Raw genomic sequence first — 15,668 nt, forward strand, 5'->3', positions numbered from 1 at the left:
AAAACAGGCATATGACACCATAAAATGTAACTTCATAACCATTACTGAATATTTTCTATATAGGATGCAGCTGACCTGGGTAGAGGTTGGCAGAAATCAGTTGGCTGGTGCAACCCTGGACTGAACAGGCCCTGGGGAAAGATTGTGGCGGAACCTCGCACTATGTTCAGCTGTGCACATAGGGGGTCAATCCGAGTTGATCGCTCGCTAGCTTTTTTTTAGCAGCCATGCAAACGCTAAGCCGCCGCCCACTGGGAGTGTATCTTAGCTTAGCAGAAGTGCGAACGAAAGGATTGCAGAGCGGCTACAAAAAAAAATTGTGCAGTTTCTAAGTAGCTCCAGAGCTACTCAGCGCTTGCGATCACTTCAGACCATTCATTTCCCGATTTGACGTCACAAACATGCCATGCGTTCGCCCAGCCACACCCTGCGTTTTTCCTGGCACGCCTGCGTTTTTTCGAACACTTCCTGAAAACGGTCAGTTGACACCCAGAAACGCCCTCTTCCTGTCAATCACTCTGCAGCTGCCATTGCGACTGAAAAGCGTCACTAGACCTTGTGTAAAAATACATCGGCCGTTGTGAAAGTACGTCGTGCGTGCGCACTGCGCCACATACGCATGTGCAGAAGTGACGCATTTTCACTTAATCGCTGCGCAGCGAACATTTTTCACTAGCGGAATGACCCCCATAACGGGTGCCAGACCTTGAAAAAATTTTCCTTTCACCTTTATGTGCCGCGAGCACAAACAAGCAAGGTTTTCCTGCCTGGATGATCCCTGCAGTAATGGCGTGCGAGGTTCCGGTGTAATCTCACAACTGTTTTAGAAATGAAGATTACCCTATTAAAAAAAAATTATAATAATGAAATTAAATAATTCTAAACACAAATATAATGCAATTCTCTGCATCTAAATAAAGCATGCACGCGTGCACTTCATAGCTGTCCTCCAGAAGACACAGCGAGCAGCTATAGAAAGAAGAGATGTGTTCATGACATTTAAATGGGAGGGGACAATCCATACGATGATGAGAATTCTCTGCCCTCTCTCTGCTCACAGTTGATTGCTCGCTGCCGTTTTCGCAGAGCAGCGATCAGGTAAAAAAATGGCAAAACTGCGCATGCGTATGCACCGCAATGTGCAGGCGCGTCATACAGGCACAAAGAGCATCGCTTCTGTGCACTGGATCTAGCGAAGATTCCATTCGCACAGCCGATCGCAAGGAGATTGACAGGAAGAGGGCGTTTATGGGTGTCAACTGACCGTTTTCTGGGAGTGTTTGGGAAAATGCAGGCGTGTCCAGGCGTTTGCAGGGCGGGTGTCTGAAGTTAATTCCGGGACCTTCGTCGCTGCGATCATCGTACAGAATAAGTAACTACAGGGCTGGTCTTGTTTTGCACAAAATGTTTTTGTACCACTCGGCTGCACACTTGCAAAGCGAAAAAACACTCCCCCGTGGGAGCGTTTGCATGGCTGCTAAAAGTAGCTAGCGAGCTATCAACTCGGAATGACCCCCTAAGGAGGTTATTCAGAGTTGTTAGCAAACCAGAAAAGTTAGCAATTGGGCAAAATCATGTTGCACTGCAGGTGTGGCAGATGTAACATGTGCAGAGAGAGTTAGATTTGGGTGGGTTATTTTGTTTCTGTACAGGGTAAATACTGGCTGCTTTACTTCTACACTGCAATTTCTTTAAAGTTGAACTGGCGTTGTTGAAAACGGGCCAAAAACCTGTCGAAAACGCTTGCAAAGATGCGAGGGAAGGGGGTCAAGGGGGCAGGTGGAGGGGGGGGGAGGATAAGATGCGGGAGTGGACTTTCTTTTCTGAAGTAGGATGGAAGGAGGACATGGTGGGATAGATGGAGGGAAGGGATGATGGGGGCGGGGGGGGGTAGCAGAGGGGTGGCAGCGGGAGATGTGTTGGATGTCCTCAATTTTGGAGATGAAGAAGGAGGCAAAGTCAGTGGCAGTGAGGGAGGAGGGGAGGGGAGGAGGAGGGGGCGAAGGAGAGTGTCGAAAGTTTAATTATTTTGTTACATGGCACCTGACAAGGGGTGGGATATATTAGGCAGTACGTGAACACTCAGTTCTTGAAGTTGATGTAATGGAAGCAGCAAAAATGGGAAAGCGGAAGGATCTGAGCGACTTTGACAAAGGCCAAATTATGACGGCTAGAACATCCCCCAAACGGCAGGTCTTGTGTGGTGTTCCCGGTACCAAAAGTGGTACAAGGAAGGGCAATCAGCGAACCGGCAACAGGGTCATGGCGCCCAAGGCTAATTGATGCGTGATAGAAGCGAAGGCTAGCCCATCTGGTCTGATACCACAGAGGAGCTACTATAGCACAAATGGCTGAGAAAGTTAATGCTAACTATGATAGAGCGGTGTCAGGACATATAATGCATCACAGCTTACTGCATATGGGGCTGCGTAGCCGCAGACTGGTCAGAGTGCCCCTGCTGACCCCTGTCCACCGCTGAAAGCATCTATGGTCATAATGGGCATGTGATCCTCAGAGCTGGACCATGCAGCAATGGCAGAAGGCAGCCTGGTCTGATGAATCGTGTTTTCCTTTACAGCATGTGGACGGACATGTGCGTTACTTACCTGGTGAAGAGATGGCTCCGGGCTGCACTTTGGGAAGATGGCAAGCCAGCTGAGGTTATGTGATGCTCTGGGCAATGTTCTGCTGGGAAACCCTGGGTACTGGCCATGTGGCTGATACTTTGACACGTACCATCTACCTAAACATTGTTGTAACCAAGTGCACCCCTTCATGGCAGTGGTGTTCCCTGATGGCAGTGGTCTCTCAGCAGGATAATGCGCCCGGCCACATGGCAAACATTGCTCAGGAATTGTTGGAGGTGCAGAGAGATCAAGGTGGTGACTTGGCCTCCATATTCCCCAGATCTCAGTATGATGGAGCATCTGTGGGATGTGCTGAGGAAACAAGTCCGAGCCATGGAGGCCCCACCTCACTGCTTACAGGACTTACAGGATCTGCTGCTAATTTCTTGGTGTCAGATACCACCGGAGACCTTCAGAGGTCTTGTGGAGTCCATGCCTCGCCGGGTCAGAGCTGAGGGGGACATACACAATATTAGGCAGGCGGTATTAATGTTATGGCTGATGGGTGGATATTTCTACATATTAGTTAGGTAGCCTATAATGCACCATTTTTCCACAGGTATACAAACTTTGGGGGGAATTCCCATTAGCCGTGAACAGCTCGCAGGGGGTGCGAGTTGCCATTGCGATGGCATGTAAATGATGGCGACGTCACCCAAACTCGCCCCCCTTGCGGCCCCTTCTAGTGCTGGATTTGCACATTAATTCTTGCAGCCCTAAAGGGGTGCAAACAAAAATCCGGTGGTACCGTAAGCACGGTATACAGCCCCTCTTACTCATGCCGGGAGCTGTTCATGGCTATTTGGATCCCTCTTTGTGTTTCTAATATCTCTTTATTAAGTAATAATTTAATTTAGTTTAATTCATGAAGCTGGTGAGGCTGCCACCTCTGAACTCCCATGTCCTTCTCTTAGGAAGGTGGCCACGACTGTACGCTGACACATATTATACACATGACTTATAACACAGAGGTTTCGATTCTCCTATCCAGATATGCAGGCCGGGGATACTAAACTTCTCACTTGGTAGTAGCCTTCCCATCTCGTCTAGCCTTTGTGTGGAACCTAGGATGGAGTACCCAACATCATAGACTAATACCAGGTTGATGACATTGCCTGGTCCCATCTGGTGAAGGTCAACTAGTGACCAGTGTCTCTTTTTGCCAGCAAGGGAGGTGGAGACACTGGTTTTATGTGTCTACCAATAAACTTAAGGAGATGCAAACCTAGCTGTGGGACCATCTATGTAGTGATATACAAATGACCACTTTACAGTCCAATACATCATATGGTTGTGTAAATGAATACACCACAAGAAGAAACTCATATAAGTGATTAGGAATCCATGTAATACATGTCTTTCACACTCAACCACTAGAACAAACTCCATTCATTCCACAATCACGAGCCAGTTTGTTTGTCTACCATAACCAAGGCTCCACCATCTTCCAATACTCCAGGACAATCCCAGCTTAAGCCATTTTTAATTCTGCAAATCAAACTCAGAGGGAATGAGGCCATGGAACCGATTTTTCTGCCCCTGCACCCAAAAGGTGAATTCCATACATTGGCTGTCACATTGGGCTATCCCAATCTCATGCTTATTTGTGAGCAGACCAAGAACCCGGACAATATTGGACCTTCTCTGCATTCTACTACTGGAGCCCTCTTACATTTCCCCACTGAACAAGCCAAATGCTTCTTTCTCCATTCATGTGCGGCGTTTTCTCCTCCATTCATTCATTGTTAGTGGGGCACTGGTGCATGGAGATGGGATGAACTGAACCCTCTCGGGAGATGAGACTAATTGCCTAGTATACAGAATAACATCCCTTAGCCCCTTCAACAATGCATGTCCTGCCACTGACAAAGGTGGGCACTGCGCCACTTTCAAGTAGGGAAGGGGGGTGTCGCTGGCCGTGCTGAGAACTTCCAGTAAAGGGTTCTGTGACGTTGTTTTCGCTTAAAGCTGGGGAGAGGTAGGTGGAATAGTGTTGGTGTTCCTCTGCCAGACAGAGGAATCATGAGGGGGTGGATACACACACTAGCACTATGAGTGCCTGAGAGGTGGGGGTGCCTTATCTGTATAAATATACCACAGTCAATGGTTAAGCAGTCATACACCAGGAGAGGTCCGAGGGCTGGAGACAGAGGTAAGACCAGAGCAGAACTGAATATACTGCAGTTCACCTGCACCCATTCTATTCTCCACTAATAGTAGATCCCTGTAGATTCCTGTTTCTGCGTGATGTTCTGTCTCTTCTGCAGAGCTGAGATATACTTGGTGCCTGCTGCAATAAGATGTATGTGAAGGGTCTTTGTACAATTCTGCGGGATTTCTTGTCTACTATATGTGTATGTTTGTGTGACTCAAAGGGAGAGACAATCCTTGCAGACAATGAAACGGCTTCTTTGTTAAAACTCTCGCAAAGTTTCTTCTTTTTAATTAAAAGGCTTTCCTTTCTTTCTTTCTTTCTTTCTTTCTTTCTCTTTCTTTCTTGGAATTAGAATTTTTTATTCTATGCAGTAATTGATTTGTGCAAAATAGATTTGACATCACTATGCAATAAGTTGTATTTTAGTGCAAGTGTGTTTTCACTCTTTAACGCTGAATGGTGGATGCAGAAAAGTTCTAGGTTTTAGAATTAATCGCAGCAGGTAAGTGCGGCACTTACCTACAGATCTGCAGTATTGTGCATCGTGCTGTGGCAAAATTAGGGTGTTTTTTGGGGTTGTGCTTTGATAATATTTAACCGCAGGGAATAATTGACAGCTGGTTGGTATATATATATAATCTATCTATTGTTGGACGACAGATGATAATGGACAAAAGTCAGGAGGGCTCGTCAGCTAACACAGTTCTATCATTTAATGACAATATCGTGAAGGGTTGAATGATGTTACGGAAAGACAAACAAATTACAGCCGCCGTTCATCGTTCCGCAATCCTCGAGCAGTCAGGCTGTGGAATCGCAGTCAAATAATTTAACGTGAGCGACAGAGGTGCAGCGCTGGGAACAAAGAGATTAAATCTGGCAGGAAATTTTAATAGGGAATCTATTAGTAGAGAAAGGGACGGTGAATTCGGCAGTTTGTATTCTGTGTTCCCCCCCTCCTCTCTCGATCCAGAGATATCCCATCTGTGTTCACACAGATAACACCTTGGGTCCTTTCATCCGCTGAGGGCTCATTATACTTCCCAGCAGTTGAACACACGATTTGACACTGAAAACTCGCCATGCGAGGAGCAGATTAAGGACAGAGCACGTGGCAAATAAAAACATTTCTGTTGTGATGCAAATTCCTGGAGTGCTGGGAAGACAAAGCTGCATTGTACAAGGAACCCGCTACCGGAGAGAGGTGGCTGGGGGGGGGGGTCCTGCAACCGGACAGACCCCTCACTGCGCAGAAAGATGCAATTTACAGGGAATGCTCTGACTCTGCGCAGGAAACTTTCCCGTAGCCTGCGTACCTCTGGAAATCTCTCTCCTGTTTGCGCTTCACTTCGGAGCTCTCGGTTTACATTGTGTGTTGGCAAGGGCTGGCGCCACGGTGGTCCGGGCTGTCAAATTGCAACTGCTGTTCCAAATCTGAAGTGAGCAGCAGCACGCCGGTTATTGCAATTCAAACTATTCTGTTTGCTGAGATGTTCCGCAAAGACTTATTATATCAATGCAGAGCTGTGTGCCTACAGATATTTCTCTGCTAAGGTCTCAGACCCTAAAAAGAACATTCAGATCAAAACTGCATGATTGATGTTTCATCCTAGCATTAACGAAGAGTATTTGTTGTTTGATATGGACGATAGATAAAATTGCAATCCAGAGTCTAAAGATTGTAAAGCAATTATTTATTGTTATATAGGGTAAGTCTTTCCGGAAGGTGCAATTATGCCAAAACCAAGACCCAATTTTTTTTTTATTTCATGACATTGGGGGTAATTCCAAGTTGATCGCAGCAGGAATTTAGTTAGCAATTGGGCAAAACCATGTGCACTGCAGGGGAGGCAGATTTAACATGTGCAGAGAGAGTTAGATTTGGGTGGGTTATTTTATTTCTGTGCAGGGCAAATACTGGCTGCTTTATTGTTACACTGCAAATTAGATTGAAGATTGAACACACCCCACCCAAATCTAACTCTCTCTGCACATGTTACATCTGCCCCACCTGCAGTGCACATGGTTTTGCCCAATTGCTAAAAAATTTCCTGCTGCGATCAACTTGGAATTACCCCCAATATGCATTGTATGGTCATGTTCTTAATTGTGCAAAGTTACCTGAGGTGTAAGCCGCAATCTCTTTGTTGACGTCAGACTTGGCACACGTGGAGTACGGCTGCTTAGGGATAGGTCATGTGATTGCGCTACCTTGTCATGCGTTGGCGTTACAGCTGCGGCTACCGAGTGGTACTGTAATTGCAGCTTTTATACATTAGATCTGCTCACTGACCATCAATACCCAGTAACAGTTGTGTCCTACACTGGTTGGACATGGCTGCTGCTTGTAGTGCTTTGGTCTGACCTGATGGCGTGGAGCTAACAGCAGGCAGTACTGAGAGTCAGGAGCAGAAACCTGCAATTCTGCGCTCCATGGTGATTCATTCATACCTCATTCACAAATATGGTAGCAAAGTGATTATATTAGCTTTGAATCTCTGTACTACTAGTGCATTACGGGGAGATTTGTCAAAGCTTGGAGTCAGATAAAGTGGAGAGAGATAAAGTACCAGCCAATCAGTGTCTAACTGCAATTTTTGCAAACACAGCCTTGTAACCTAGCAGTTGGGAGCTGATTGGCTGCTAATTTAATTCTCTCAACTTTATCTCTCTCCAAGCCTTGATAAAGCTCCTCCATGGTTCCATTCCAACCACGGCACTATCTAGTATCTGCATGAAGCTGTCTCTCCGCTGTGTGGCCAAAGTTTGGAAAAAGATATAGAGAGAGATAAAGTACCAACTAATCAGCTTTTAACTGACATGTTACAGGATGTGTTTAAAAAAACTCTTATCTCTCACCAAGCTTTGATACATATGCCCCATAATATGTGAGAAAAAAGAAAATGCATATCACGTGGAGTAAAAGCGATGACCACTGCGATTCGCGCCATATTTCGCTTTTTGCAGACAGGTCGGATAACAGTTACATTATTTTGCATATTGTATCTCAGCCACTTTGTCGCTTGTCTGTAATCTAAGCCTCCCGTTAATTGGCATTCGCTCGTTAATTATTAATTGCACTGTCCCAGCCACCGAACACAGACAATACACTATCACACCATTTTCCGCTGGTGATACACAATCTATACTGACGTCTGCATACAGACAGCTGAACGGATTCTTCCCACCCAAGTCTGACAACATTAAGCAATGTGTGATAACAGTTTCATTTACTCTAACAATATTCCAATCAGCCGAGCGACATCTACTTCTGTCATTTACACCAGACGCCAATTACTGCCTTATCACATCACTAGAATATTTATTGCGCTTGTCAGATGTCACCGTTATCCGGTAAGATCTGAATTAGTTTCTTCTTGTTTGCTTTATAAGTGACAACTGCTACCGGGCTGCTGTGTGACTTGTGCTAAGGGGAAGGGGTTACAGTAGGCAGTGGCTGGGGGCAGGGGCAGGTGTCTGAGGTTGGCCAGTCCCATGCATGCAGCTGTTTAATACTGACACCAAATAAATGATTAGAAAATACATTTTTAAACACAGCTAAAAAAAAAAAAAAAAAATTTCTAGGGAAATTCTAAAAGGAGTTCAGGTGCTGGGAGGGTAAGGAGAATTGCCCTTGCTCAGATCTTGCCCCTACAATGTAGGTAGCTATCATGAACAGCAACCACCCCACCCTTAGACTCATCCAGCGCCATTGGTTTGTGTGTGAGACCATGAAAGGGAGTCTGGGGAACATTTCAGCAGAGAGCTAATGACTCTTTTGAACGTTGCCTGCCAGTATCATCGACACTGAGTGGGGGGATTTGTCAATGCTTGGAGAGAGATAAAGTACAGACCAATCAGCTCCTAACTGTCATTTTACAGGATGGGTTTGAAAAAATGGCAGCTAGGAGCTAATTGGTTGGTACTGTATCTCCTCTCTACACTTTATCTCTCTCTGGGGGAGATATACTGAGCCTCGGAGAGTGATAAAGTGGAGAGAGATAAAGTACCAGTCAATTAGCTCCTAACTGTAATGTTACAGTCTTTGGCTCAGAATTATCAAGCCTTGGAGAGTGATACATTGCACGGTGATAAAGTACTAGCCAATCAGCTCATAACTGTCATGCTACAGGTTGCATTGAAAAATGACAGTTAGGAGCTGTTTGGTTGGTACTTTATCGCCGTGCAATTTATCACTCTCCAAGGCTTGATAAATCTGGGCCTATGTTTGAAAAGTGACAGTTAGGAGCTGTTTGGTTGGTACTTTATCACTCTCCAAGGCTTAGTACTGTATATCTGCCCCTCCATGCTTTGATAAATCTCCCCATTAATAGTACTGGCCAGAGGTGACGGCTTCGGCACAGCAGATCTCCCCTCGATCGAGGTGCAGTAAAATAAATATTGCGCTGATGCTTTGGCTACAGTGTTAATAAAGTTTTATGGATTCTCATCAGGTAAATACTGCTGACATCAGACGATACACTCGTCTGACTGTCCTGTTGTCCAGTGTGCCATCAACCATGGATATACCGAAATCATGCAGCCTTATTGGCCTTTTGTCTGGGGCTGGTTCACAATTTCACTCCCCGGTGTGTAAATACTTAAAATGTGCGAGGGGGATAACATTGAGAAGTTGCCTATAGCAACTAATCAGCTCATGTCATTTTATAGACTCCTCCACTTTATCTCTCTTGAAAAAGTTAAATCAATATCAAGATAATGTTTGAAAACATTATTTCTGATTATTTACACTTCAGAGATTGAAAGCTCTTTTGCTCATGTGTCCTTTGTATGTATTATTATAAACTCCAATATATGCCATATATATGTTACAGAATGTGCCAGAATCCAATGGGTTAACTCGGTTTCACCAACAGCATATGTAGTAAAAGTGGTAGGACAGGTAGCTGAGTAGAAAAAACGTAAATGCAGATGCACACTCTATAGTACTAAGCAATGCCAATCAGAATAAATATAATAAACTCTGCAATCTAACAAAGAGCAAAATTGAGGTGCTTAGCATAATTTTTGGTAAAAAAAATATCGGCCCACCAATCGCGACTAGGCAACCTCATGTGGTGGGTCATTAACACTAAGGGGTCTATTCATGAAGCAGTGAAAAGAGTGGAGAAGTAAGCCTGTGGAGAAGTTGCCCATGGCAACCAATCAGCTGCGCCGTACAACTGTATAGTATGCCAATTATAAATGTTACGTCAATGCTGATTGGTTGCCATGGGCAACTTCTCCACTGGCTCACTTCTCCACATATTTCACTGATTCATGAATAGACCCCTATGGCTCAAGTCCAGGGCAAGGGACCCCCTATATGTTAGGAAGAGTGTTACATAGGTGATACATAATAATTAGAGTGGTAAAAGGTGTTACTGGTAGCAGCAGGGGTTACAGGAGAGGGAGCAAATGAACCCAAATACATTTTATTTTCTGCTGGTGCTAAACACCGCTGATGACCACTGTAGGCAGGTGTATTCATGAAGCAGTGATAAGAGTGGAGAAGTGAGCCAGTGGAAAAGTTGCCCATGGCAACCAATCAGCTACGACGTATAATTTTCTAGAATGCACTTGATAAATGTCATTTCAGTGCTGATTGGTTGCCATGGGCAACTTCTCCACTGTCTTGCTTCTCCGCTCTTTTCATTGCTTCTGATTTCAGAGCAAAAATGTGAAAATAATCATCATACACCACATAAGATGCTTCTAGTTTCTGAAGGTGTAAAGCTTACATCTCATATATAACGTAGCTCAGGATCTGCGTTACACCAAGAAGCATCTGTACGTTGCCCATAGCAACCAATCAGATTTTACTTATTATTTATCTAGCATCTTTTGGAAGATAATAGCTAGACTCTGGTTGCTATGGGCAACATCTCCACTTCTAGCAGCCTGCACTTTAGTAAATATACCCCTATGAGGGAGGTAAGTGGTATGTTGGGGGGAAGTAGATGGACAGTATACTGTATATGCCTCTTAGAGGTCGTATTATCAGTTGCGGCTGCCTCCTGGCGCAAGATCTGCGCTGATGATGACAGGATAAACAAATGTAAAATCTATGGCAGCCATGTGTATGCCGAGACCTTTAATGTGACAAGGAGGAATTAGAAAACGCACATGCCAAATATTTGATTGTACAGAAGCCTCGTTCTCCAGCTCGTGGCTCACTGATGTCCTTCCTATGTATATATTATAGATCCTGCCACGGTCATTGGTCATATAACAAATGGCCAACACCTCCCGGTATATTGTCATGGGGGAACCGCAGGCTGACTAGATACCGTTGCTGATGTGTGGGCACATCTAGGTGCTTTGTATTTTCTGGGCAGCTCTGCTGGTTAGTGTATAGTCAGGTAGGTAAGTGACAGGCTTGTGTATAATATTCAGGTGCCTACTTCTGGGCGGTATATTATTACGCAGCAACCTCTGCGAGCTTGTGTAGAACCAAGTGGATAACCGGTCGGTGTACCATCCAGCGACACCTCGGGCTAATATATTATTACTCCTCGTCAGAACAGATCGCCGCTAATTGCAGCATTAGAAAATCTCAGCTTGTCATATAAGGAGAATTTCTGTCTGGCAAACAAACTTGTTTATGCTGGAGATAAGGCTTTTCTCCCTTCTGGTAAATAGGCCATGGGCAACACTGATCCCTCTGGGGCAGATGTATTAAGCCTGGAGAAGTGATAAAGCGGTGATAAGTGCAAGGTGATAACGCACCAGCCAATCAGCTCCAATATGTAAATTGACAGTTATGAGCTGATTGGCTGGTGCGTTATCACCTTGCACTTATCACTGCTTTATCACTTCTCTAGGCTTAATACATCGGCCCCTCTGTTCTGTTCTGTACGGACCAAAATTCCCAAATGACCCTTAATAGCAGTTTTGCCAATCCACCTTATACATCCTGTCCTGCCATAGCCGTTATCTGGTGGATGGCTAGCCTAGCAAAATGCAGCTTTTTATCAGAATGCTTTTTGCATTTGCAAAGCTCAACGATACTTGCTCACAGTACAGTGCCCCTTCCTCACAGTACAGTGCCCCTTCCTCACAGTACAGTGCCCTACCTCACAGTACAGTGCCCCTTCCTCACAGTACAGTGCCCCCTTCCTCACAGTACAGTGCCCCTTCCTCACAGTACAGTGCCCCTTCCTCACAGTACAGTGCCCCCTTCCTCACAGTACATTGTCCATTCCTCACAGTACAGTGCCCCTTCCTCACAGTACAGTGCCCCTTCCTCACAGTACAGTGCCCCTTCCTCACTGTACAGTGCCCTACCTCACAGTACAGTGCCCCTTCCTCACAGTACAGTGCCCTTCCTCACAGTGCATTGCCCCTACCTCACAGTACAGTGCCCCTTCCTCACAGTACAGTGCCCTACCTCACAGTACAGTGCCCCTTCCTCACAGTACAGTGCCCCCTTCCTCACAGTACAGTGCCCCTTCCTCACAGTACAGTGCCCCTTCCTCACAGTACAGTGCCCCCTTCCTCACAGTACATTGTCCCTTCCTCACAGTACAGTGCCCCTTCCTCACAGTACAGTGCCCCTTCCTCACAGTACAGTGCCCCTTCCTCACAGTACAGTGCCCCTTCCTCATAGTACATTGTCCCTTCCTCACAGTACAGTGCCCTTCCTCACAGTTCAGTGCCCCTTCCTCACAGTACAGTGCCCTACCTCACAGTGCATTGCCCCTTCCTCACAGTACAGTGCCCCTTCCTCACAGTACAGTGCCCCTTCCTCACAGTACAGTGCCCCTTCCTCATAGTACATTGTCCCTTCCTCACAGTACAGTGCCCCTACCTCACAGTACAGTGCCCCCTTCCTCACAGTGCAGTGCCCATTCCTCACAGTACATTGCCTTTCCTCACAATACATTGCCCCTTCCTCACAGTACAGTGCCCCCTTCCTCACAGTGCAGTGCCCCTTCCTCACAGTACAGTGCCCCTTCCTCACAGTACAGTGCCCCTTCCTCACAGTACATTGTCCCTTCTTCACAGTACATTGCCTCTTCCTCACAGTACATTGTCCCTTCTTCACAGTACATTGCCTCTTCCTCACAGTACAGTGCCCCTACCTCACATGCCCCTGCAGGTATAACACTGGTGGATTTGCACCGCTGCCCTGCAGGCATAACACTGGTGGATTTGCACTGCTGCCCTGCAGGCATAACAATGGTGGCTTTGCACTGCTGCCCCTGCAGGCATAACATTGGTGGCTTTGCATCGCTGCCCCTGCAGACATAACACCAGTGGATTTGCACTGCTGCCCTGCAGGCATAACACTGGTAGATTTGCATCACTGCCCCTGCAGACATAACACTGGTGGATTTGCACCGTTGCCCTGCAGGCATAACATTGGTGGCTTTGCACCGCTGCCCCTGCAGGCATAACACTGGTGTATTTGCACCACTGCCCCTGCAGGCATAACACTGGTGGATTTGCACCACTGCCCCTGCAGGCATAACACTGGCGTATTTGCACCGCTGCCCCTGCAGGCATAACACTGGTGGATTTGCACTGCTGCCCCTGCAGATATAACACTGGTGGCTTTGCACCACTGCCCCTGCAGGCATAACACTGGTGGATTTGCACCGCTGCCCTGCAGGCATAACACTGGTGGATTTGCACTGCTGCCCTGCAGACATAACACTGGTGGATTTGCACCGCTGCCCCTGTAGGCATAACACTTGTGGATTTGCACCGCTGCCCTGCAGACATAACACTGGTGGATTTGCACCACTGCCACTGCAGGCATAACACTGGTGCATCTGATTGGTGGTAGAACTGCAGTGGGTGCTGCTGATATGGGGCCCAGAGAAATGATTGAGGTCTGGCTCACACCACCACCCCCATGAGTCCACCAAAAAGTGCAGGGCGGGCATCTCGGCTGCGCAGAGCATGTGACATGGGTGCAGTAACCAGCTGTATAAGCTCAGTAGAGGTCGGGAGGCTAGAGCTGCATTTTCAGGCCTCTAAATCCATTTATCTACTGGGACAGTGCTGTTTAGTTCCACCTCTGCTTCATATGTAGGCCTCGTTGATTGAATATACCCTTCACAACCTACTAGGCGATCAGGGGGGTTAGAAAATAATTGTCACTCATGATATAAAAACATCAGATAAGGAGCAATCTACCTTGAGGCCTGGTGCTGAGTCAGACGGTACTGCCCACTGTTTTTACATCCACAGTCTATATTGGGAGAAGGGGTATCCTACACAAACAATATATTATACTCATTCCGCCTCATACACTTCTTTAATACTTCATCAAGAACTTAACGGTTCACCGTAAGCTCCCTTATCTTGAATGAGACATAAAACCAAATATACTGCAGCAGTAGACAGTGATAGGAAATAGGAAAATAAAATCTCATTTGCGCTAAGTACAACCTTACAATACGGAGAAACGTGATTGCATATTACTACGTAATGCTCTACAGGCAATACAGTAATGACCCTTCTCAGCCGCATCTGCGGTGCATGAATGAATTGTACATATGTGCTGCACAGATGATCTCTGTCCTGTACACATATGCATGAGTGTGACCAGGGCAGTAGAGAGCTGGGCCCAGGTACTTTTCAGGGGGTGTGACCTAATCACAGGAGGCGTGGTCATGCACCCTTAGAGAAAATACTGAAAGAAATTGTATTCTAAGCGCCTCTATGGCCACACTGCAGCCCAGCACACGGCAGAGTTTGCTGGGATGAGGAGTAGAGATGCAGCTGCTGCTACAAGGTAAGGGGGAGGGGGCCCGGGACCCCACTGGGCCCTTCCTGGTCCCCTCCATCAGACCTGGGCCCAGGTAATTTGTACCCTCCCCCCCTCTCTCGACACCACTGAGTGTGACGGATGAAGAGGGCCTGTGTTTTCCTCTCATCTGTAATACTAATAATGTTAATAGCACCGAAGAGCTGATTATTGATGCCGCCTATGGCCCTCATTCCGAGTTGTTCGCTCGCTAGCTGCTTTTAGCAGCATTGCACACGCTAAGCCGCCGCCCTCTGGGAGTGAATCTTAGCTTTGCAGAATTGCGAACGAAAGATTAGCAGATTTGCGAATAGACACTTCTTAGCAGTTTCTGAGTAGCTCCACACTTACTCGGCAACTGCGATCAGTTCAGTCAGTTTCGTTCCAGGTTTGACGTCACAAACACGCCCAGCGTTCGCCCAGACACTCCCCCGTTTCTCCAGCCACTCCCGCATTTTTCCCAGAAACGTCAGCGTTTTTTCGCACACACCCATAAAACGGCTAGTTTCCGCCCAGAAACACCCACTTCCTGTCAATCACACTCCGATCACCATAACGAAGAAATTTCTTCGTTAAGCCGTGAGTAAAATACCTAACTTTTTGGCAAATTTACTTGGCGCAGACGCACTGCGAACATTGCGCATGCGCAGTTTGCGACAAATCCCTCCGTTGCGAAAACCACTAACGAGCGAACAACTCGGAATGAGGGCCTATGTACGGAGAGTAATTCTGTTAGCTGCCCACTGACCGATGCAGTTCATTGAGCAGAAAGGCGCCTCTTCAACATTGAACGATCCTGGAGGACATTATGCACAGTGGACTCACAAAGAGGGAGCGCGGATGTTAATCACAGGACGACTGATGCAAACGTCTCAGAACATTAGCCGCGAACGTCAGTGGCAAACGCAGGATTTCTAGAGGAGGGGTTTCCAAATGCAGTACACAATCTCCCACTCTGCGGAACGTTGGATCAATTGTAGGAGTCTGGGGGAGCAGTAGAAGAACCTAGTAAAGACACTGGACATTAATGTATACTGTATGGAATACAGTATTAATATTTAACACTATAGATGGTCTATAGTATAGGCTGTATCACACATTTAAATAATATAAATAAGTGGTCAGGAAA

At 46.4% G+C, this 15,668-nt stretch overlaps 1 protein-coding gene across 1 annotated transcript in view; it reads left to right on the top strand.

The window, feature by feature from the left end:
• The first annotated feature begins 4,647 nt into the window (after positions 1 to 4,647).
• PNOC (prepronociceptin) overlaps positions 4,648 to 15,668 on the top strand; it is a 135,201-nt gene continuing 124,180 nt past the window's right edge. Inside the window, exon 1 of the mRNA XM_063915042.1 lies at positions 4,648 to 4,779. Coding sequence (XP_063771112.1) covers positions 4,731 to 4,779 — 49 coding nt within the window. The 5' untranslated portion in view covers positions 4,648 to 4,730. The remainder of the gene's footprint in view (positions 4,780 to 15,668) is intronic.

Source organism: Pseudophryne corroboree, chromosome 4 (assembly GCF_028390025.1).
Source record: "Pseudophryne corroboree isolate aPseCor3 chromosome 4, aPseCor3.hap2, whole genome shotgun sequence".
NCBI classification, from domain to species: domain Eukaryota; kingdom Metazoa; phylum Chordata; class Amphibia; order Anura; family Myobatrachidae; genus Pseudophryne; species Pseudophryne corroboree.